We start from the raw sequence: 25,620 nt of genomic DNA on the forward strand, positions 1-25,620 counted from the left end.
TCCCCTCCGCTCAGCACCACATAAAGAAAAAGTACTAAAATAGTGCTTTATACTTAATAAAATGTATTCTTCTACCTAAATGTAGAAATACACCCCCTTTTACAAGGTGCTTATCACACCAAATAATGCCAGGAAATATGTGCAAGCACTATATTATAATGTGCATCATCGTTGTCTGCCTATACTACCACACTTCCACTTTAACCCAAGCATCAGGATTTTAGTTGACAAGCCCCACCCCCTACGTGTTTCATCAAACGTGATGATTTCAGGGGGGGGGGGAAGAGGGAGGGTTATAATCCCTGTCTGTCTTTTTGCCATGTGTGTCCCATTGGGGAGATTTCCCTTCACTTCTTGAGGGAGCCTTTGGTTGTCCCCAGGGTCACCACAACTAGTGTCTCGGTTTGAAGATTTCCCCTCTATTCCTATTCTGGAGACAACCCCAAATTTGAAATTTTCTTTCTTGGTTGACTGTAAACAGGACAAATAGGGAGGGTGAATCTCCCTTACGGGGGCACCCACATCCATCAATGCTAGCTTAACACCCGTTCTAATCCCTCTCTACTTTATTCCAAACTGAAAAAACAAAAAAAAAACAATGTTTTGCATTTTTTTTTTTATTTGTTTTTGCAAGTGTGGCCATTGGTAGATCTGTTGCTGCCCCTTGTATAAATGTCCCACTGAAATAGACCCTCCAGAACATTTGGGTTTGATATTTGTTTCTGCATTGTTGTGGACAGTATTGGTGACACTGGAACTACACATCCCAGCAGACCAAGAAGGTTTTTTAGGAAGTTTGAAACAGCTGTTTAACCATATATGCCTAATCCGGCACTGAGGAAGAGTAAAATGAAGCAACCTTTCAGCTGTTGGCTCGTCACTCAGGGTAATTAAGGGCACTTCCACAGGTAGAACCTGTTTTGGCAGTTTGGCTTGTAGTGTTTTATGTGGCTGGGTCATAAATTTAGCAACCGTTTAGATCCTACACAAACCATTTGCTGAGTGGGATGACCTTTACCTCCTTAAACCTGTGCTTTCATTTTGCCCTGGCTTTTTGAAACGCTCAAAATCAAGAGGCAAATTACTGTTAGGCTTCTTTCAACCCAGTGCTTTAATACCTCTCCTACATTTCTCATACAGGATTTACAGGCCATGCATTTTATATGTTGATATTTGCTAAACCAACAATGCAGGCAGGATACATTGTTGAGGCGCTAAGTAGCGGCCAAGGTTAAAATCCAATGCAGCCAGCGTGTGTCCAGAGTCAGCATTTGTGCAGAGCTTTGTCTGCGGCTAAATGAGTACATTTTTTTTTTTTTTTTTTTGTGCCTATAGCACAGAGTCTAGTAGCGCCATTTGTTTGACTCTGAATGCAGGCAAACTATCCACCTCTGGCCGCTTGTGTGAATGAAGACATGCTATATAAAACAAGGTCATGGGCCAAAGGCCGTAACTTTTTTTTAAATTTTTTTTTTTATGGCCAATATTTAAAAAAAAAAAAAATAGCAAATGATCTTGATTTGGACCCAGCTTGGTTTTTATGGCCATGTGATAGAATGGGGAAGGGTTAAGTTGTTGTTGCTAGTAGAGGTAAAGATAAGATCAGCCTCAATAATTCTGTTGGATGGAATGAGGTAGCTCGCGTTAGCAGTTCATAAATTGTGTGATTGTGAGATATAACTGAATTAAGTCAATATAGCGAGCATTACATATGCACAGTTAGCAGCCATGGGAATTAAGTGCCGGTTAACATTGATGCGATGCGGGAACACTACGATTCCACTGCGGGTTCCCGCGTCATACTGCCATATGCGAACTGCTGGCAGTGTCAATACAAAGTTAATGACACCCCCAGATTAGTTCACATATCGCGGTGCGAACTGTCAGTTCGGACCAGAATCTGATTGCATAGGTGTTTACATCCATGTGATCTGATTCTGGCGCGGACTAAAAAAAGGGTCCGGTGCGACTTTGTTCCGAATGCGATGCGAATTCAGCCATGCGCATAGCGGCGCAAATTGCATGAGCTGTCTCATCGCCTGTGTGTGAACCGGCACTTAAAGGTGTTGCGTGACTTTGTACATGCAGTTTATTTTTTAAATATATGTGTGTGTGAATAGTCGCATATAACGAGGCTTGGGTCTGAGTCGCAGCGATCCCTTGGCCGACAGCTCCCCTACTTCGGTGGCTAGGATTCTGTCTGGAATGTTACCTGCACCATGGAAGGTTAAGTACAGCCCTCCCTCTCCCCTTTTTTTTGGGGGGGGGGGGGTTCTTTTTTGGGGTGGACACTGGTAACCTCCCAGTGGCGGTCGGACCTGCCTGCAGGTTCCCTCCTCCCATCCTCAAAATCCCTCAGTGAGCTGGGCTTCCCCCCACTCCCTTTTTCCCCCCCACTCCCTTTTCCCCCCCACTCCCTTTTCCCCCCACTCCCTTTTTCCCCCCCACTCCCTTTTTCCCCCCACTCCCTTTTTCCCCCCACTCCCTTTTTCCCCCCACTCCCTTTTTCCCCCCACTCCCTTTTTCCCCCCACTCCCTTTTTCCCCCCACTCCTTTTTTTTTCCCCCCCACTCCTTTTTTTTTTCCCCCCACTCCTTTTTTTTTTTCCCCCCACTCCTTTTTTTTTTTCCCCCCACTCCTTTTTTTTTTTCCCCCCACTCCTTTTTTTTTTTCCCCCCACTCCTTTTTTTTCCCCCCACTCCTTTTTTTTCCCCCCACTCCTTTTTTTTTCCCCCACTCCCTTTTTTTCCCCCATCTGAACCTGGAGTCTGGTGGGGGTCCCAGGTCAGAAAATGCAGCGTAGACCCCTGGGGTTTCCCCCGCTGTCCCCACTCTGTAAGGGTCCTGGGATAGTGTGTGGTAGTCTGGAGGGGTCCCACTGTAGGAGACCCCTAGGTGCATGCTCTACTGTTTGCAGTGTGGATATAGTGTAGGATAGAGCTGCACGATTCTGGATAAAATGAGAATCATGATTTTTTTTTTTGCTTAGAAAGATTGATTCTTTCACGATTCACTAACTTTACTGTTTTTTTTTTTTTTTTTTAATTCATTGGTGTATGTTGTAAAAAAAAAACTGCATTAGAAGGACTTTTGCGCAAATAGTGTGACAAAAGATTGCAAAGGTCGCCATTTTATTCTCTAGGGTCTCTGCTAAGAAAAAAAAAAAATATATTATGTTATTTTTGGGGGTTATAATTAATTTTCTAGCAAAAAATACTGATTTTTAACTTGTAAGCAACAAGTGTCAGAAGGGCGCAGGGAATATCCTGGCAGCATGCTTCAGCGTTTGTAGCTGACGGTGGCCATTTTCTGTTCTGGTGGTGGTTGTGTCTGTGTAGCCCGATGATGACACTGGCGCCATTTTCCCTTACTCTGGGAGACGCTGGAGACGACCGAAACCTCGTGGGAAAGCTGAAGCTCCTCTGCTTCCTCTTCCTCACCAGTTTCCTCTTTCTCCATGTGCCCGGGATATATGAACAGTGATGGCGTCCATGGTGATGCTGGGTCAGAATTCTCGACCCTCCTCCAATCGGTCAGGTGAGTCCTTGGGGGTCCCTGTTATCTCGCTCTGCTGGGGTGGGTGCAGATCCTTTAGGGGTGCCAAAAGATTGTTTTTTGTACTGCAAGGTCTTCCTTTCCTTATGGAGCCTCAGGGTCACATCTCTTCCCACTGACGATGGTGGCAGGTCCCTCAGAACCCCAGCTTCCCATGGTTGCACTGACGATGTTCCTGCAGTCCTTAGTGTCCTGGGTGGAAATGGCGTTGGGGCAAAGGCCTAGGAGGAAGCGTCCCCTGCCTTCCCCTGCTCAATTTGTCGCATCGGATTCTGAGCCTGATGCTGCTGTGGATGCGGCCCGTACAGGGTGACTTAATATCGCACCCCCCAGATCCATCCGATAGCTCCATGGTTGCAGCAGGGAATTAGAAAGTGCTGGTAGGCGCACTTATCACTGCGGTCCATAAAAATAGAGGATGCAGCTGTGTCCTTTGGTATGCATAAGTCACCTCACACTCCAAAGATATTTTCCTTATGTTCCTTATTTTAAATGTAAGGAATGGGAACAACCAAAATTACCCTTTGTCGTCTCCAAATGTTTTTCTGTACGTTACCCTTTTGAGGAGTCCCTTTTAAAAAAGTGGACTAGTCCACCAGTGGTGGACCCTCCTATTTCCAGTTTGAACAAAGCTACCATGATCCCAGTAGAATTCCCCATCCTTTATGGACCCAGCTGACAGGAAAGCGGAGGCTGTGGCACGCAGCATGTTTAGCTCCGCTGCGCCCTGCTCTGTCTCCCTCTCTGCCTGGCGAAAGGTGGTGGTGGTGGGGGGGGGGGGGGTGTTGTGTACTATGCAGGGTGTGTGGGGATGTGTAATGTAAAGGGGTCCAGAGGAGACATGCTGGAGCTGCATGAGAGCAATGAAGAGGGGGAGTATAAATTGAACAAACTAATCGCTGTCCCATTATCTTGCTATTCAGCAATTAATTGGGGTTATCAGTTTATTGGTCAGCGCTGATTAATCATTTGTTTACACATAATCGCTGCAGAGGGTGGGAGACCCTGCAGTGATTGCAGAGCCTTGAGGGAGTGAACCTGCATGCTCTCTGAGGGTGAACTGACTTTGTATTAGTGAAGCACCTTAACCACTTCCCTCCCGCCCACCGTCAGATGACTGGGGAGCAGTGCTGCTCTCGTTATGGGACAAGGTCATATGACGGGCCCCAGAAAAGCGTCTCTCGTGCGCCCGCAAACACCGATCTCTGTAAAGAGCCGATGACGTGGCTCTTTACCTATGTGATCAGCTGTGTCCAATCACAACCGGTCACATGTAAATGCGGAAGTGACGTTTATCGGCGCTTCTCGCTTCACACGGTCAGACCAGTACATTTAATGGGGGCACTGATTGTTAGTGCCCTGATTATAGTAAAACCCCTGCCCATTAGTGCCGTCTCATCAGTGCACATCAGTGAAGAAGAAAATTTGCATATTTACAAAATTTACTGTCAAACTAAAACTTTTTCACAAAAAGCCCAGCAGTGATTGCATACCACCAAAAGAAAGCTCTATTTGTGTGGAAAAAAAAATGATAGAAATTTAATTTGGGTTTAGTATTTCATGACCGCGCAATTGTCATTCAGAGTGTGAGCACTGAAAGCTGTAAATTGGCCTGGGCAGGAAGGGGGTGAAAGTGCCCGGTAGGCAAGTGGTAAAGTGAGGTAAATCTGTACGAATATTATTACTATGTTGGGATTATTATTCTCTATTAGTGGGTGAATGCGGACCTCCATGCGTTCATATACATTGAATCCGGCCCTTAAGTGGAAAAAAGTTGCTGACTCCTGTTTTACAACAATACATCTCATTTTTGTCCATAATGAATTTTCATATATTATAGTCATGCTATGCATACCCTGTTTCCCTGAAAGTAAGACATCCCCCGAAAATAAGACCTACTTACAGTTTTGCCTCTCGCTGAAATATAAGGTCTCCCCGATAAAAAGGCCCCCAGAAGCTACCGTAACTCTGGACTCTGGACCGTAGCGGTGGGCGCCGCCACGCAGCTCACTGTTGGCCGCAGCGCAGCCGGAGCAGACAGAAAGTTTGTGGTCTCTTTTAATCAGAGAACCTGCGTGGCCACCAGGACAAGCTGCCGCCTGCTGCTCGCTCTGCCCTGACGGAGTCTAGCTGACTCACAATTAGACAGTGAGTCGCGCCGGGCAGAAGTCGGGCACATTGTGTGGACACACAAGGGTGACTGAGGTAGGGGGGAAATGTCTGATAAAGGGGTGGGGGGTGGATGTCTGATGAAGGTGTCCACTGCCACAGGGGTGGGGGGGGAGTGGGATCACTTAAAATGACACGGGAGGATCAGAAGGAGGGGAGGAATCAAAATGACACAGGAGGATGTAATTTGCTGGTTTGTGATGACTACTACTACCGTACCGTATACAGGTAATACATTTCCTTTTTTTGTTCAACAATAAATGTGTACCGTATTCACCTTCATAGAAAAATAAGACATCTCCTGAAAATAAGACCTAGCGCATCTTTGGGAGCAAAAATTATTATAAGACACTTTCTTATTTTTGGGGAAACAGGGTATATACATACTGTATGTGTATGGCAGCAAACATGAGCAGTCAACTCCACCTTTGTGGGTGAATCTCCGTCACAAAAGGCAGGCAGATCAGTTTTTATTCAATATATTTTAGATGTGTATTCCGACAGGTTTTGGGACAACTTGTGTGTCCCATTCATCAGGGCAATAACTAAAAACTACATAAATTCAGATTGGAATATAAAAGTAGATATAACCTTACAAATCAATACAATAGAAAAATGAGAAAATGTCAAATGCATAAAATTTCTAGATCTCACAATATCCTCTCCTATACAGTATCAATATATTTACATTTCTGACTCATGCACAAATACAAGGAAAACAAATATAACTTATCTGATATTAGATGTCTTTATATCGTCCTATACATTATATTGGATCGCCATCATGGTTTTTCTTTTTCTTTTTTTTTTCCTTCCTAAACCAGGAATTTACTTGTTGATGCAAAATGCGTGTAAATCATGCTTGTCTATATTTTTTTAAAGTGACCCTGTCACCACTTGCTGAGAAAAGGGGAGCCCTGTAAAAATTACCCTTGCCTTTCTGGCCGCCTGGTAATCAACCCTTCTAAGTCTATAAATATTTAGTTTGCGGCCACCTGAGTGCCGGTTCACATAGGCGCGACCCGACTTTGCCAGGCGACCTGTGAAGTCGCGGTGCTCGGAGCGGCATGCATGGACTTCATATCATTGAAGTCAATGCAGGTCGCCCCAAAGTAGCTCAGGACCCTTTTTCTAAGTCGGAGCGACTTGTCGCTCCTATTAGAACGGGTCCTCTGCTAATCTATGGCAGGTGACTTGTCAGGCGACCAGGTCGCCTGACAAGTTGCCCCAGTGTGAACCGGCTCTGAGCGTATAGTTTTCAGGAGTTTTTCAAGTGTTTTTCAGGCCTTTTTTTTGCAGACATCGAACAAAAATGCTTGTAATCTGCCAAAAAAGAAGCCCATGTACTTTTTAAGCTTCAGGCGTTTTGCTTTGGGTGACAAAATGTTCAGATGTGAACAGGGGTCATTGAAATGAATAGGATTTTGCTTGTTGGGCTTTTGAGACTTCGGAGATGAGCGTTTTACGAGCTGAAATACGCTCAGGTGTAAACAGGGTCTTAAGCTGGATACACACTATACGATTTTTGTTGTTAGATTTCCTTCAGATTTACCTTCAACTATGGTCAACTATGTAGTGCAAGGGCCTGCCTGATTGCACACACATTGGAAGTGTTTAGATTTGACCTCATATTGTATGGATTTGGTAAATCTAAAGGAAAAAAATCTAAAGACAGTTGTATAGTGGGTATGGCCCATTAGAGACTGTCAGGTAGTTGAACCAGTTCTACTCTAGCACTGGGACACCCCCTATGGACTAGAGCAATTTTTACTTTTCTGCTATTTGCCTGTTTATTTGGTAGTAACTTTCTCATTACTTAAAGTGTAAAATTCTGGGTAGAATTTTTTTTTTTTTTTTTTTTAAATTGCTTCAGTGTGGTCACATGATAAAGAAGTTTCCGCTTCCTGTTGTCAGTGAGTGGCTGCTGAAGCTGATGGGAGGGAACACTGACGACAGAGGGGCAAAGGGCACCAGCAGGTGACATGCACTCATGTCTAAGGGGCCAAATACACGTGTCCCATGTAAAAACGCCTCCAAGTCACCAGATTGGGGGCTTAAGGGGAGAAGAGGGGCAGGCGGGTTCATTGAGGCTCATTAGCATACATTTTAGGGTTAATGGGGTAAATATGAACAAATTTAAAGAATTCCTGGTCAGGTTGGTTTAACGGACATATGCAAATGTATCTCTCATACCTGAACAGTATTTAAACCCTGTCAGTATCTTTCCCTGGTAGCAGTAGCTCCTGCATGTACATTGCAATTCTTGGATTTCAGATTTGCTAGCAGGTGTTGTTGCCCAAGAATTATGAGAGAGGTGAGAGAATATATAGGGACAAATGTTCTGGTAACAGCTGCCTGAGGCCAGTTTCCCTCAATTTTTGGCTATACTTATTTGAATACTCCATCATCTATCAAACATTAGAGAACCAGTCTTGGGTGGAGTCCCTTTTAATGTGTGCGTAAATTTATTGTCTGTACTTTTCCAAATAATCCCTAATGTTTAGTCATAAATGCTTATATTTAGATTTTATTTGATGTATGAACTTTATACCATTATGCCTAATAAATGCTGCCAACACTTGTGCTTCAGATTTAATCTGTCAGATCAAAAAGAAAAAATCATTGGCTACTCCATACAGTGAGATCTCCGGTCATAATTACTGACACTGTCCTGTCCACCTGGGAATTTTAGGTGTTCGCTTACACCTCCTGTAGGTTCCAGCTGCTCCTCTTGTTACATCATCCTCCATAGAGATCCCACCAGTAGAGTCCCCGAGGGATGAAAGAAACTGCCAGGTGGTGTAACTCTCTGGCATTCCATAAAACTAATAAATATATAAATGTGTGTGTATATATATATGTATATATGTATGTATATATGTATAATATATATAATTTTTGGGTGGACTTGACCCTTTAATGGATTACTTTAGTAGGTCTTCCTGCTACAGCTGTTTGCAATTTTTGCTGATCTGATGGGTCATATCTGAAATTAAATTTGCCTGTGTGGGATCCACTTTTAATAGGCAGACATTTTTGTGATTCAGAGAAAAAGAGAAAAAAAAAACAATTTAAGTGGAAGACGTGACCTTCTCTCCCCATCGTACATGTACAGCTTACCACAGTGCACTTAGTGAACCAATTGAAGCAATTTTTTTTTTTTCACATGTTAAAATCTATTTTTTTTTCCCTACAAAAAGATAAGCTAATGTCGAGTAAGGTGATAACTAATGTCGGCCTCAAAACTGCGTGAGCCCATAAAATGGCAAAAAGTTACAATACCCCAAATTATCAGTTGGTGAAGCTTTAAAGCAGATCTAAAGGCACTATAATTTTCTCCTCTCTAATGGTCTGGGCCCTCCACTGGCACCAACATCTTCTCCATGGGTGCTGGTCTTTGGACATCTCGTAACTCCTGTGCATGCGCAGGAGTCAGTCGTCCCAGCACACACTGTACCAGCGATGTATGCGGTGCTCCGCATGCGCGGCTCAGTTTACATGCTGCAGACGGAGAGCAGGCAGGTAGGAGAGCTGCACGATTCTGGCTAAAATGAGAATCACGATTTTTTTTTTTTTTTTTCGTTTAGAATAAAGATCACAATTCTCGGCTTAACATCTTTTGCATTATACAAAAAAATTGGGCTAACTTTACGGTTTAGCTCTTTTTTTAAATTCATTAAAGTGTATTAAATTAGTGTGCTTCTGCGCAAATACAGTGTGACATAAAAGATTGCAACAATCGCCATGTTATTCTCTAGGGTCTCTGCTAAAATATATATATTATAATATAGTAATTTTTGGAGGTTCTAAGTAATTTTTCTTGCAAAAAAAAAACAACCAGATTTTAACTTGTAAGCCACAAGTGTCAGAAAAAGGCTTAGTCTTTAAGAGGTTTAACTGCTCTCCTTGCAGACAGAAGTTCTTTCCTTTTGATCTAAAAGAATGAAATAACTGTAAACACAATGTTTTACAATGTATGTTGCAGCCTTAGCAATAGTGATGGAACACTTGCTGGAGGCTTTTTTTTGACAGCCCTGAGTGAGCAGAGAACAGCTCTGTTCTGTAAGAATCGAGGAAATGCCGTTTTAAGATCGTGATGGGGGTAAATCGAGATCACAAGTTTTTTTTTTAAACAAATAATCGTGCAGCTCTAGCAGGTATATTTTGTTTGAGAAAGGAGTGAGCGCTTGGCTGAATTGATTGTTTAGGTATATTTTGTTCTAAAAAGCCTTCAGTTCTGTTCAAAAGCCTTTACAGCTCCTCAGTTTAGAGTAAACTTTAAATGATGTGGGGGGTCTGGCACACCACATGTGTTGTAAAAATGATTTGGCGGCTCTATAGCCCCTGGATCACATTTACATTAAAGTCAGGGACCCAATGGTAAAAACAAGCCACATGGTATGTCCAGAAAGGCGAGCTAGTTAAAAGGTAAATTGCTGTTAAAATAGTCGCTGGCCCCTCTCAGTTCTTCACATAACATTGGTTCCTTGTATAATCCTTGCTTGTTTTCTTCCTTGTATAGAGTATGCCGAGTTTCTGCACTGCAAGTCAAAGAAATTTACGGATTTCGATGAAGTTCGCCAGGAAATCGAAGCAGAAACAGAACGGGTAACTGGAAGCAACAAAGGCATTTCACCTGTGCCCATTAACTTGCGGGTCTATTCTCCTCACGGTGAGCAGTGATATTTTATTTGAACCCCTTTTGATGTATAATACAGTTGTGTAACAGTTGTATAAGAGCCCGTTCACACTGGGGCGACCTGTCAGGCGACCTGGTCGCCTGACAGGTCGCCGTAGGTCGCCTTCCATAGAGAAGCCGTGGACCTGTTCTAATAGGAGCGACACAAGTCGCTCCGACTTAGAAAAAGGGTCCGGAGCTTCTTTGGGGCGACCCGGAGTGACCTGCATAGACTTCAATGATATGAAGTCCGTGCCGGCCGCTCCGAGGTCGCGGTGCGAGCAGCGCACCGCGACTTCACAGGTCGCCCCTAGAAGTAGCGTCGCCCCAGTGTGAACGGGGTCTTAAACTGTCAGCATAAGTGGGCTTAAAGCTGAACTCCAGATACAAAATAATGAATGATTATAGCTGGCACCATCTGTAGCTCTTTTGATACTTTTGGCGCTTTTCCACTGCATGGAACCGAACGGTTAGGCACGCTTTTGTGCTTTTCCACTGCTGGTACCGCATGGTATGGTGTAGGAACGGTTCGGTACGGTACGGCCGCGCTTTTCCACTGCATGGAACCGAACGGCACGGTACGGCTCTGAAAAAACAGTACCTACTCGATTGTGGTTCCAACAGGTACCATAACTGGTACCATATCCCACAATCCTTGGCATGCAGTCACTACTAGCCACTGATTGGTCAGAGAATCCCACCCACCCTGTTGTTATCCCACCCACTTAACTTTAGTACTACTTTAGTGGAAAAGCAAACCATACCGTACCGAACCGTTCCAACACCGTACCATGCGGTACCAGCAGTGGAAAAGCAAACTGGGCCAAGCAGGGACGAGTAGAGCCGAGCCAGTACTTGCAGTGGAAAAGTGCCATTTGCGGGTATTTTCACACTAGCACTTTTGGTGCGCACCTGGGTTCGATTGATGTCAGAATTCGGTTCTTTTCGATGATGTGAACACTGTCTTTGAACTCGGGTGCGCACCCGCGAACCATACCCGAGTCCACTTAAAAAGGGTGGTCTGGGGTACGGTTCGTGTGAACTCCAGTACTGTTCGCTTCTGATGAACGCAATTGTATCCATTTTGGCACCTTCTCGTTTCCAGCGGTTGCCAAGCAACATGAGTACGCGCCGGCTGCAGCTTGATGACACAAGTGTACCGCGGTTCAGATACAATAATCAAATGTGAACACAGTCCATCGGGAGGAGGGGGAGGGGGGAGCAATCGAACTCGGGTTCGGACCAGGCAATCGCACCAAGTGTGAAAACACCCTGAGTGAATATGACATGCAATGCTTCAGGCTAATGTGGATCGACCATCAGTGAAGTGGGGTACACACTGAGAGAATCGGGAGAAAAATTCTGTACAACGCACGATCCTTTGATTTTCATATAGTGTGAACACACATTTTATGATTCCAACTTTTCAAACAAACCTTTTCAAAGGGACAAACTCCAACATTTTTCTCATACGCGAACAGCACAAACTATTTTTCATTTTAATGTGTACCGTTTTCATACGAGAAAACATACGAAAGACTGCGCGTGATCAGAAACCATAAACCACAAAAAAGACTTTGTTCTAGAATTTTCGTACAATATATCTTTCCTTAGTTCTGACTTGCTGTGACACAATCCTTCCCCAATTTTCCTATAGTGTGAAAAATTTTGGGGATATTGCTGCGCTAAAACTGATCAGCATAGGATATGCTTACAATCAAAGTGAAAAATCACAAAGAACTGTAAATACACAAAATACATAAAATACTAGAAAAGGTCGCAATGACCATATGCATCATATACAGCTGCCAACACCTGATCCTATATTAGAGTATAAGGTCAAATAGCATGTAACAAAATATGGTGTAGCGCTAGTATACTAATTCTTTGAACTTAACAGTCCATATGAACAATAAACACAAATAGTTGGAAGGATAGGTCCTGTCAAAAGAAAGGAGGAAGGAAGTGCTCCCCGAATCTCATATCAAACTTTCACCATCCTGAAATCCAGTGTATGGAGACCACCACCAAGTAGAAGAAATGGCCCCTTACCGCAACGCAATGATCCCTACCACAGAGATCATTGACCGCTTGTAATGGAAATCAGATGGACCAAGTAGATGACAGTCCAGCTCACTAGGAAGATTTCAATGGCTCCACTCGATGTGAGTACATAAATAAAAAGAAGGGACAACTCCCATGGTGAAGTACCGTCACACATTTATTTAGACCAAAAAGTAGGTGGCAACTCACATTTAGATGGAGATATTAAGCATATATCTCGAGGGAGCAATCCTAGGACCTGGTTCCTAACCAAGAAGATGGCCGCCGCGTCCCCTCGTGTATCTCAGCTCGGCGTGCCGCAGGCTCCTCCTACGCGTTTCGTCAGCCAATTGACGTCGTCAGGGGGTGTGGCCTGCGGTGAGCCATCAATATTTATATGCTGAGCGAGGCGGAAGGGGCGGGATAACTAGTCAACGACCTGAATCACGGAAGTTGCGCAGTTGCGCTCCAACAACCGGATATGACGGATCGGACTTGACATGATCCGGAACAGGAAGCCAGTACATCACATGCCAGCATCCCTGATACCGGAATCAACACGGTCAGAAGCCGGAAGCCAGCAGTTTGCGTGCCAGCACCCCGGAAATCAAACCATTATTAACAACATGTCAATTAAAAATGAATTAATTGCACGTATAGGGACTCCAAGGTCGCTGATGGCCAGCGCATCTCGATAGTCCCATATAAGTGAGATCTCGATCCATATTGCAGGACCAAAGATTTTAATACTGTCTCACCGAAAGGATACTCATAGTTCTAGAGTGCATAAGTACACTTAAATGACACTACCGCTTAGGACACACAAGAGGATACAGCGCCATCCCCCGGTCGGAAACAGGTCTCAATGGATAACTCCTCTCACAAATGCAAAATTACAACCACATTAATAAAACATATACAATACAGATAAAAATATAATTAAAATTAAAAATGCATATCCTATATTGCAAGAGATATAATAAAACCCCATAGTAAATTAATAAATTCATAAAACTTGAGCATAACAGCAAACATAAGACATATTGGGACATCAAATAACCACTCCATTCAAGCGTTGTTAATGAAGGAATTGATGTCCCAATCTATGTTTAACCCGTGGGGGGCATATGTTTTTAACCGATATATCCAGCTGGTCTCCAACTGGGAGACCCCCCCTGGTACGGTTACTGCCCCTCCAGCTCCCTGAAAACTTATCAATGCCGAGGAAGACCGTGCCCTTTGGGTCCCCTCCATGGCAAAGATCATAGTGCTGTGAGACACTATGTTTCGGGAACAGTTTAAAAATGTTTGCTACATGCTCCTGTAAACGTACATGTAACTTACGAATTGTACGGCCCACATATTCAAGGCCACAGGGGCAACGCAACAAATAGACAACATGTCTGGTGGTGCAAGTAATGAACGGCTTAATCCTAAAACTTTGTTGGGTGGCATTGGAGGTAAACGACTCAACCCGCCTCTCATTGCAAGCATTGATCTTACAGATGGCACAGCGTCTACATCGGTAAAACCCCCCTCTCTGCTGGAAAAACGAGATGGTGGTAGGCGCATCCAGAATGTTAGGGGCCACTTGTAGCCTCAATGGAGGCACCCCCCTAAAGATAATCTTAGGGGCCGCCGGCAGCACCGGCCCCAACAGACTATCACTTTTCAGGATATGCCAGTGTTTGCGAATTATTTTCTTAACTGAAAAGTGCTGGATCGAGTACGAGGAGAAAAAGGCATGTTCAAAATCTCTATTCTCCCCCCGTATCCTCGGTTGTAGGAGGTCGTCCCTATTCCGGCTATCTGCTTGCACCAGGGCCTTTTCCAGCTCCTCTTTATTATAGCCTTTTTCCAAAAATTTGGATGTAAGGACACTGGCCTCCTGCAGAAAATCGGATCTGTTAGAACAGTTCCTTTTAAGTCTGAGGAACTGACTGACAGGAACGGATTTAAGCCACGCCACATGGTGGCAGCTGGATGTGTCAATAAATCCGTTCCTGTCAGTCTCTTTAAAAAACGTGGAGGTTTCCAGGGCACCGCCCACTACCTTGATTTTGAGGTCCAAAAAATGGATCTCAGATCTACTACTTTCGTGGGTGAGTCTGATGCCCCTGTCATTATCATTGAGCATCGAGATAAATGAGTCGAGAGACTCCACATCTCCATCCCATAGTGTGTACCAGCCTTTAATCGTAGCAAAGGAGCAATCAAAAGAAGACATGGTATTAAACATTTTTTAGCCAATCCTTGAGTCCATACAGGTGTAGACTGAACTAATCACCTGAGAGCTGACGCAGAATGCTGGTAATTGCATATAAATAGCATATAAACCACAACATTTTCAAGTTTTAAAGGCGTGTTCAGCAATACAAAAAACGAAACTCATGTAAACAATATAAAAGATTATGAATAGCCTAATGTTGCAGCGAACTCTCACATCTGAATAATTCTGCATCCATTTCATCAGCATGTTCAACAAAGATCATCCTTTTTTAGCCCTTCTGATTTTGCTTTTTTTTTTTTTTTTTTTTTTTTTTTTTTTTTTTTTCATTCCCAGCAATATATACAAAACTAGGGAAGGGTTGGAATCCCTATCTATGCCCCTCTAGGTATATTTCCCTTGACCCTTATCACTTGGATAAAAAGTATTGGAAAATCCAAAATTATTATTTTTTTTTTCTTTTCAATAGAGCATGGCTTGAGGGGAAATCGCTTAATGGGTTTAGCTGTGCAAAATCCTAATTTGTAGGGGTTTCTAGTTGTGATTGAATCCCTGGGACAAGAAGTATGTACTCGTAGTTCAGCCCAAAAACAATAGTGTGCATTTTTCTTAGATTTTTTTTCGTATTCATCTTGCCTAAAACACACTGATAAAAAAAAATACTGACCTTGACCCAAACACTAATCCTGGCACTGACCTTGATCAAACATTGATCTAGGTATTTTTTTTTTTTTACACTTCATAGAGAGGGAAAACACAGGGACGGGCTTTACAGTGATCAATGTTATAGCCAATCAGAGGCTATCACAGCAATCCGATGACTCAGAATATCAAGTTCTGGGTCCTGGTCGTTAGTATGGGGCCCAGTCTCTGTGCTGGGAGTGTGCATTGCAGTGCGCTCCCAGCACAATGAGAGATATGCAAATATGTGGCCCCACTGGAAAAAACCCATTCTGGTGGCACCGCATATTTGTGTTACGTCAGCTTAAGGGGTTAAACATTGTCCTACCCCTACTCCAGTGATGGCTAACCTTGGCACCCCAGATGTTTTGGAACTACATTTCCCAAGATGCTCATGCATTCTGAAATGTAGTTGAGCGTTATAGGTAATGTAGTTCCAAAACATTTGGGGTGCCAAGGTTCGCCATCACTGCCCTACTCTATCCCCTAAACAAAAGAGAGAAAAAAGCAGTTCTATATGCAGGGTTCATACGGTCCTGGAAATCCTGGAAAAGTTTTGGAATTTTTAGATGACACTTTCCAGGCCTGGAAAGGTCATGGAAAATTAGGAAACGCACTAGGTTTTGGAAAAGTCATGGAATTAAATTACTGTGGAGGAGCGGGGAGCGGATGCAAAATTATTTTAATTATTTTATAATTATATTGCCACATACTGTATTTACATTTCGCTGTATTAGCGTCCTTTCAAGTCCGCGGTATGCGCGTGCTGTCATTGGCCAGCAGCAGCCGAAGAGATGACCCATCCAAGTCCGCGGTATGCGCGTGCTGTCATTGGCCAGCAGCAGCCGAAGAGATGACCCAATCAGGCAGCGGGGAGGGTCCGCCGCGGTTTGCCTGGAGACACTGTGACTGGGTAGCAGTAACAGCCGGGAGATTATCAACCAATGAGGCAGCGAAAGCGTCACTGGAGGGCGGGCCAGCCGCATGAACGTGATGAGGACGCGGAAGGGGGCGGTAACAGTTTCGGTTACCGCACCCCCGTGTCATCACGTTGATGCGGCTGGCCCACCCTCCAGCGACGCTTCCGCTGCCTCATTGGTTGATAATCTCCCGGCTGTTACTGCTGCTGCTACCCAGTCAGTGTCTCCAGGCAAACCGCGGCCGGCCCTCTCCGCTGCCGGATTGTGTCATCCCCTCGGCTGCTGCTGGCCAGTGACTGACAGTAACGGCAAACTGCGGACCCGGAAGGACACCTACCTGTACCAGTGCTATACGCTGAATGTAAAAATGCCCCCCCCCTCAGTGCTCTTTAGCCCCCCCGTGTTCTTTAGCCCCCCCCCCCCAGTGCCCTTAAGCCCCCCCGGTGCTCTTCATCTCTCCCCCCCCCCCCCATGCTTTTTGGCTCCCCCAGTGCTCTCCAGCTCCCTGGCTCCCCCCTCAGTGATTTCCAGTTCCCCCCAGACAGTGCTCTCCAGTCCCCCCCCCTCTCCCCCTGTGCTCTCCATCCCCCTGATTTTCCATGCTCCCCCCCCCCCCCCGCGCCTTCCAACCCCCCTGCAATGCTTTCCAAACCCCCCCTTAATTCTCTCCAGTACCCCCCCCCCCCCCCGTGCCCTTCAGCTCCTCCAGTGCTCTCTGCTTCCCCTGTGCTCTTCTATCATGTCTGCAGTCTCTGACCTTCTCTTGTATCATGTCTGCAGTCACTGACCTTCTCTTGTATCATATCCACAGCCTCTGACCACCTCCTGTATCATGTCCGCTGCCTCTGACCACCTCCTGTATCATGTCCGCTGCCTCTGACCACCTCCTGTATCATGTCCGCTGCCTCTGACCACCTCCTGTATCATGTCCGCTGCCTCTGACCACATCCTGTAACATGTCCGCTGCCTCTGACCACCTCCTGTATCATGTCCGCTAAATGTACAGTGTTTGTCGTAAAACGTTTGACATTTCGAACATGGGAGAGGCAGCGCTGTCTAGCCACGCTAAAGGTGCAAAGCACCAGTCTGCAGCTGCGTGCTTGACAGCTTCCAATCCGATCGCTGGCTTTTTAACCCTGTGTGCTGGCTTTTTAACCCTGTGCGCCTGAAGTGACAGCAACTCCCAGCTGTGGCAGCGGTGCTTCCATCTCATCCACTGTAAAACAAGGGACCATTTTGAGTCACGCTGTATCCAGAAACGAAACCCTAACTGCAGAGGTACTGTACACTACAAAGATTGTCATTTATTTTAGTAAAAATATGCTGGTTGTGACATGGATTTTCTTCTTATTTAACATGTATACATAGACATTTCATGAAACATTAGGTCATGAATATTTACGTGAAGTCATGGAATTTTATTGGTGAAAATGTGTATGAACCCTGTATATGGTAGCTCCCCATCCACATGTTTTATCTTTTAGGCCAAAAAAATAGTTACTAAAGAGGGAAAAAAATGAATTGCCTTTTTAATCCTGGCTTCCAGCTCGTTTGCCTAAGCAGGGGTAGCCTTTAGGAAAGTGAAGAAACCCAAATATCTCCTAAGTGCAGGCGTGACCTCTCTCAAGATTTGGAATCTACTTTCCCAGGATTCTGTGAGAAAGTGAATGTCACCCATACTGGTTTGTAGAAATTACGAAGTGAGGTTTACCCTTGCCTATTGCTCTCTGTTGCATCTTTCCTACAGGAAGATATTTAACAGGACACAGATGGCAAAAAAATAAACCCTAGGTCTCTGGTCTTTAAAATGTAAGTATTAGTCTTCCTTAAACTATATTTTAATTGCCGCATAACAGCCTAATAACTTTACACAAGAAATAACTAATATTATGACACTTGAGGACAAATCCAGTCTTAAGAGGCACAGCCCTGAAAATAGGTTAGTGCTCATAAGTATGTCATTCTGATAAGACCAGAGAAGCATTTGCTATTATATCTAAATGACAGAACTGAAGGGCCTTCCAGTCAGAAGCACTATAGTTCCCACCGGGCCCTCGGGACATTCTTAGGCTGCATTACTGGATCTGGAAAGCCTTGTCAGAGCACTTTTACAATGTATGACTATCTCTATTAATATATATCCACTTGCTTGGAAACACTCAGATTGTCCTTTTAGTCTTCGCTACAAGAAAGGAGATTAGGGGACCTAAATATCATAAGCATTACTGCGAAAACGGAGTGATGTTGGGACGAACTGCAAACATTGAGTAGCAAGAGCAAAAGTCAGATGGGCCTTGTGTTTATTGCTGAGCTGTTCCAGCACAATTCTATAATTTCCTCCGGTGAATCTAAACCCAACAGTAAAATCATAATATAGTTCAGCTTACCATTTGTTGAATGGCTGTTTAGGTGTCTTTTTTGTAGGCTTTTGTTGTCTTAATTTTCAGCTTGGATCCTGCTAGTAATACACTTCCTATCCAAGGGTGACAACAGTCAATCCCTGTACCGTTTCTATAGACCAGCCTTCCTCAACCTTTTTTTACCCCAGTGGCACTCTTGAAATAGTTTTTAGTGAAAAACATAAGTGTGGCGCTTACATGCTCTACAAGTATTTAAATATAATGAATAAATTGCACAATATAACTGCAAAAAATTACAACAAAACCGTCCAATGCGGTACTATCCTACGACAAGTTGTGGTATAAATAGTCCTCAGAGTGACTCTTCTAGAAAGGAAATCCTGGCGTCATCACCACTTGTTCTCAAAAGTATAAATACACCCACACCAAAGGTGTCTGACCCTTTTTTACAGGTAGATCAAACAGTGTTTTTATTTGGCTCTCAAGGGTTCTTATCACTTGAAAATGGTCTCCATATCTAACAGTTTGATGGCATATCCTTCATATAGCAATCAAACAGGAGATGATATAAAGGTATCATAGTGTTGTATTTATTAAGAACAATAGACCAATAAATAGTAGAATTTTACACTCGCATGTATTAGTGCCTGAAATCTAAAAAAGCTTGTGTAGATGTAATCGCCCCGCGACACCATTCTCACTTACCGAACCTCTTACATTGGTGATGGTAAGTGAGAAGATCCCTTTTCTGTGGTGGCCAGAATGACGCCCTTGCAGTCATGCCACTGGCTCTGCAAAGTGGTTTTGGACCTGGAACTATGCAGGCACCATGTGATGGCAGGTCAATTAGCCACAGCTCGAGGAACCCTAGAGTTCCCTGGACCTCTCTGGTTGAATATGGCTCCTTTTAGACAATTGGCATCACACAAGTGTAGAAAGTGTTAGGACTACAGAACCCCCCCCCCCCCCCCCACCTTCCTCCTCTCCACGTAAGACAAAGTGTTCTACAGAAGAGAACTGGGAAAGGCTGATAAGAGGCTTTGTTATTTCACGTTCACACAGATCAAAAATCAACAATTCAATCAGATAGTGCCACAGTAAACAAATTTAGAAGCTCACTGAATATCCAGTTGGTAATGTTTTAAACCTGTTGTACCGATATAACAAAACACTTTCAATGGTATATTTAACGGACCAAAACGAAAGCAAATTACAGTAATTCATTGTTGGATTTTACATAAGCTGAACTTGTAATGCGAATGTGAGTCATTTTATTAGCTGAAAAACTAGTAATTCTGTTCAGCCAGCCTTGTAATCCAGTGGTCCCTACTAGACAGCATAACCAAGCCACTAGCCACCACAGCTGTTTAAAAACCATTCCTGTGTAAAGATTAAAGGCATAGCTGATCAAATGGCTGTATTTTTCTTTAGGAAACCTGGAATCATCCTCTTTTTTTCCCTGTCAGCTGGCTTACTGGATGGGGCTTTGCTGTTCTTTTCAATTGGGGGGGGGGGGGGGTTAAGCACAAGTCTTGGCCATTGGAGGATAGGCAGGCTGTGCTCCCAGCACAGCCAGAAAACTGACCACACAGGGATGGATGTGCTTCTATGCGTAGTGTGGTCAGTTTGAAATGGGATTTCACACAAAGGAAGCAAAACAAAGAAAGTATACTTTTCAACACTAGTATGTGTTCCAAAATACACATCAAAAATACAAAATGTTGGGTTGACCCTGTAGTAGTAGTACTACCCCAGTGCTGTTGGCTCCTGCTCTCTGTGCTGTTACCCATAATTTTTTTTTTTTTCCAAAAGCGTTGACAATGGGCAGTGCTGTCTGGCGTCAGTCTGTTCGCTTATAAAGGAAGGGGAGAAGAGCTGGGTAACGCCTTGCTATCCTAGGCTATGGGGTTGTGTTTTTCTATTTTATGTTCACAGTGTAGGGGGACACAACTCTAGACCCTAAATACTAATGTGGCTCCATAGGATACTGCAAGAGAAAGGAGCCACTAAACAGTGGGGTTGTCCAAAACGCACTTTTGCGCTTCCTAAGCGTTTTGCGATGCGATATCCTTGAGGATTCCTTGCTAAAAAATTGGAAGGTCCCACCTGTAGTGGACTCGCCGGTTTCCAGGTTAAAAAAAGCCACCTTAAATGCGGTTGAGGGTTGAAGATCCTGCTAATAGGTCGGAGGTTCTGACTTGCCATATGTTCACTGAGGTTGGTTCGGCACTTAGGCCAATATTTACTATTGTCCTGGTGTCGCAAACTGACTGAGTGGGCTAAACGTTTACATCGGGACCTGGAGGGGGAACCGCTTCCCCCTGCCTTTGCGGAGCTGGCGAATCAATTGGTCCAGGGGCTACAGTTCATCTGTGATGCCTCTTTGGATGTGGCTCCCTTGATTTACAGACTGTCTGTCTCAGCAGTGGTCCTTCAGCGTTTTATCTGGCTGAAATGCGTTTTATCTGGCTGAAATGCTGGTCTGCACATCAGACGTCTAAGAAGGCCTTATCTGATCTCCCATTTGTGGGGGGATTGCCTGTTTGGAGCTTTCTTTGATTACATCCATCAAGGGCCTCTCGAAGAGTACTCTTCTTCCGCAGGCTTCCAAGGGCAAGGAGCCCCGTCGTAGTAGGGGCCGTTCTTCTAGGCTCATAAGAGGCCATTCTGTCCCTCAGGGTCTCAAGACAAGGGATCTAAGCCCCTCAGAGCCTCCACTGGAGGTTCCAGGAGGACCTGGTCTGGCAAGTCACGAGCCGACTCTTCTAGACCTGCAGACAATGCTTCTGCTGCATGAAGGGGTGCCCTTACCCGTATTTGGGGTGGGGGGACGTCTTTGCTGGTTTCCGGATCCGTGGACCTCCCTGACTAAAAGACAAATTGGTCCATGTAGTCATTCAGCCTGGAAAGGTTCTCCCCCTCCCAACGTGCGCTTGTCCCTTGATAGCTTACGGGATCTCTTTGGGGCAGTGCAAGACTTGTTACTTCAAGGAGTGATTGTCCCAGTTAAAACTTTTCAGGGGTTTTACTCAAACCTGTTCCCAAGAAGGAAGGCAAGGTACGTCCAACTCCTGGACCTCAAGGTGCTAAACTGTTTGTACCGATACAGACGTTTCGAATGTAGTCCATTCACACAGTAGTGGTGTCCTTGCATCAGGGGGATTTCTGTTGACATCAAGGACGCCTACCTTCACATTCCAATATGTGCCGGTCGCCAGCGCTTCCTCCGCTTTGCCATGGGCGAGTAACATTCAGTTTGGGGCATTACCCTTTGGTCTCGTCTCTGTTCCTCGAGTCTTCACTGGGGGTTGGCCCTGGTACTAGCATTGTTGCGTCAGCGCGAGATCGTGGTACTGGGGTACCTGGAACAATCTTCTGCGAGGGGAGTCTCCCACTGCTCTGATGGATAACTTGGAGAATACTCTGAGGGAGTAAGGCTGGATTCTGAACCTTCAGAAGTCTGATCTGGGTCTGACTTCGGACTCTGCCTCAGCCAGAGTGTTTCTTCCTCTGGAAAAACTCTAGAAATTGCTGGAGGCAATCCTGCTTCTGTTGTCCAGCAGACTGTCTTCCCTCTAGGATTGCATCCGGGTGCCGGGCCTGATGGGGTCTACCTTCGAGGCAGTTCTGTTTGCACAGTTCCACACAAAATCTCTGCAAAGGGAGATCCTGGCGAAATGAGACCAGAATCCTCAGTCTCTTGACAGTCTGATCCTTTTGAGCCGGGGTGCGAGAAGGTCCCTGATCTGGTGGCTTCATTCTCTGGCATATTGACAGGGAAAATCCATTCTCCCCTTGTATGGGACAGTTGTTGCCACGGATGCCAGCTTGTACAGATTGCGCTTAAGGGGTCTGTACGAGTCCAGACTGCCAATTAATGTACTGGAGCTCTGAGCGATCAGACTGTCTGGGTCATTGGACAGTCCGCCTTGAGGGATGTCCTGTGCACATTCAATCGGACAATGCCGTGGCCTATGTCAATCACCAAGGGGGCACAAGGAGTGCCTTGGCGGCTCAGGAGGTAGCCGGTATTCTAAGGTGGGCAGAATGATTCATTCCAGCCCTATCTGCTGTACATATTCCAGGGGTGGAAAATTAGCAAGCGGATTACCTCAGTCGACAGGACCAGGGGGAATGGTCGCTTCATCCGGAGGGGTTTCATCAGTTTTGCCTCCAATGGGGTACTTCTGAGGTGGCCCTGTTGGCCTCTCGTCTCAACAGGAAGGTACAGAGGTTTGTGGCACGGTCTCGGGACGCTCTAGCCAACGCCACAGACACATTAGTGGCTCCTTGGAGAAAGTATCGTCTGATTTATGCCTTACCCCCTCTCAAACTACTGCCAAGATTCCTGTGCAGGATCGAGGCAGAAGGGATTGCGGTCGATCTAGTGGCTTCAGACTGGCTTTGGCGGTCATGGTACGCTGATCTAGTATAGAAGGTCGCTGATGCTCCTTGGAGACTTCCCCTCAGGGAAGATCTGCTGTCCCAAGGGCCAATCATTCATCCTGCTTTACGATCGCTGGCTTTAACGGTTTGGCTGTTTGAAAGCCAGGTGCTGAAGGATAGGTTTGTCTGAATCTGTGATTCCTACGCTGTTAGAGGAAGATTTTCTAGCCATTATCAAGATCTACCTTTGTACTTGGAAGACGTACATTGTGTGGTGTGAATCTCTTGGGGTTTACCCTCGCTTCTTTTCGGTGGCTCGGATATTCGCTTTCCTCCAACAGGGGGTCGAGCAGCGCCTGGCCTTAAGCACCATTAAGGTCCAGGTTTCGGCCTTAGTAGTGTTTCTTTCAGCATCCATTGGCCACACATTCCTTGGTGCGCACCTTTATCCAGGGAGTTGACACTTGGCTCATCCACTGCTGTCTCCATTGCCACTGTGGGACCTAATTTTGTTGCTGTCTGTTCTTAAGAAGCCTCCCTTTGAAAGTCTTCGGGAGGTTCCCCTGCTTACGTTGTCTCAGAAGGTGGCCTTTTTGGTGGCTATTTCTTTTGCACGCAGGGTATTGGAGCTGGCGGCATTGTCTTGTCGTTCACCTTACCTGGTGGTTCTTCATCCCTGTCTGTCGTTCCTTCGAAAGGTCATCTGATTTTCAATTAAATGAAGACATTGTGTTGCCTTCCCATTGTGTTGCCTTCCCTATGTCCCAGGCCTAAACATCCCATGGAAATTGCCTTGCATTCCTTAGATGTGGTACGGGCAATCAGGCTACGGAATCTTTTTGAAAGTTAAGCCCCGTACACACGTACCGATTATCGGCCGTAAATATTTGGCTGACGACCGATTGGCCGATTGTAGGCTTGATGGTATGATGCTTCTGACAGCGCATTTTCGGCCGAACGGAATCTGTCGTGCAGGCATTAAAATTTTTGTTGGCCAACACCAGAACGGCCGATTGTTCGCCAGTCAGTACAGATTTTGGCCGACAGACTGCAGATTTGCAAGACTGGGCATGCTCAGAAAAGAAATAAGACAAGGAAAGTTAACCATCACATGACATCACTTCTGCAGTCGGCTGTTGTTGGCCTACAAAATTCGTGTGCAGTCTTTTGCAGTTTTCAACAGACACGACAGCCCTGGACAAAAGACGGCCGATCGTTCGGCCGACGATCGGTACGTGTGTACGGGGCTTTAGACTCACAATTTGTACTCGGATGGACCTTAAAGGGTTGGCTGCTTCTGCTGCGACCCATTTCCAGATGGATCAGATAGACGGCGATTCAGGCCTATTAATTTAAGGGTCACGTTCCCCCCTTTCCCTGTTAAGGTGCAGTCAGGCTATTAGTGCCTTCTGTCAGTGATACAGGTTTGCATGGCAGCCACCTGGTCGTCTGTGCACACTTTCACAAAGTTTTAGAAGGTGGATGTATTGGCATCTGCGGATGCTTCCTTCGGCCGCAAGGTTTTTCAGGCTGCTGTTTAGAGGACCTGGTCCTCTTTGAGGGTGTATTTGTGGTGTTTTTTTTTTTTTTCCCCCCCTTCACGAGGTGAGCTCCAGTGATTTATGGTTGGGCTCCATGTTACCTGGTTGAGTACGGTTTAGCCTTGGGAATTTTGTCTTGCTTTTCCCACCCCTCATGTTTGACACTGCTGTGGGACGTCCCAACTGTGAAGATGAGAATCGGGGTCAGTCAATGAAAGAGAAATGGGATTTTTGACTCACCGTAAAATCCATTTCTATGATCGATGGACACAGCACCCACCCCTCTGTGGAGTTGGTTTTCTTCTGACACTGCTTGTAATAAAATGGAATGCCTATAGCTGAGAGTGGTAGTATACCCCCTGGGACTGCCCCATAGGCGTAGTCAAGTTTTTTTTCCTGCCTAGTGCCCTACTTCTATAGAGGTCTAACCCAACTGTCAAGAAGATGAGGAGCGATGTCTGTCTGTCAATGAACATCACAGTAATGGATTTCAAGGACATCACAGAAATGGATTTCATGGTAAGTCAAAAATCCCCTTTCCATTCAATGTGTGAGATTGAGAGCTGCCACAAGCCAGGTGCAGGAAGCAGCATTGTTGTACATATAAACAGTGTTGTGAAATCTCCATGAGTCAGACAAAACCCGCTGTGTGGTCAGTGCTGGATGTCAAGCATATGATGTCACTCACACTGCTGCATTCTCGGCTCTTACACACATACCAGACAATATCATGGCACTTAAAGTGCTCCATTTATTTGTAATGATGGGAAGTGGCAGATTACTTTACTGCTTCAGTTTAGAAGCCATTTAAATGTAGTTTACAATAGAATAGTTTGTGGCGTCCGTATCTTTTACGTTGCTTTTGAGCTCTGTAACCGTTTTTTTGGAAAAAAAGCACACGTTTATCGCTCTAGCTTGGTTTGGTTGGCAACAGGATATTCACATAGTCAATCCTCCGGCCGCTGTAGGCAAAGCAACATACTTGTTCATCGCTGCCTACTTTAAGGTTTTGGGCACACATATGCATGCCCCCCGGTCAGCCCCTGATGGGATTGTACAC

The 25,620-nt window shown here is 45.2% G+C and overlaps 1 protein-coding gene across 2 annotated transcripts in view; it reads left to right on the forward strand.

The window, feature by feature from the left end:
- The window catches only part of DNM2 (dynamin 2), a 256,519-nt gene that overhangs the window by 80,725 nt on the left and 150,174 nt on the right, over positions 1-25,620 (forward strand). For both annotated transcript variants that reach the window (XM_082254569.1, XM_082254568.1), the window contains exon 3: positions 10,247-10,396. In XM_082254569.1, the coding sequence (XP_082110695.1) occupies positions 10,247-10,396 (150 nt within the window). The remainder of the gene's footprint in view (positions 1-10,246; positions 10,397-25,620) is intronic.

This window comes from Pelophylax lessonae, assembly GCF_965119305.1.
Source record: "Pelophylax lessonae genome assembly, chromosome: 4".
Classification (NCBI taxonomy): Eukaryota; Metazoa; Chordata; class Amphibia; order Anura; family Ranidae; genus Pelophylax; species Pelophylax lessonae.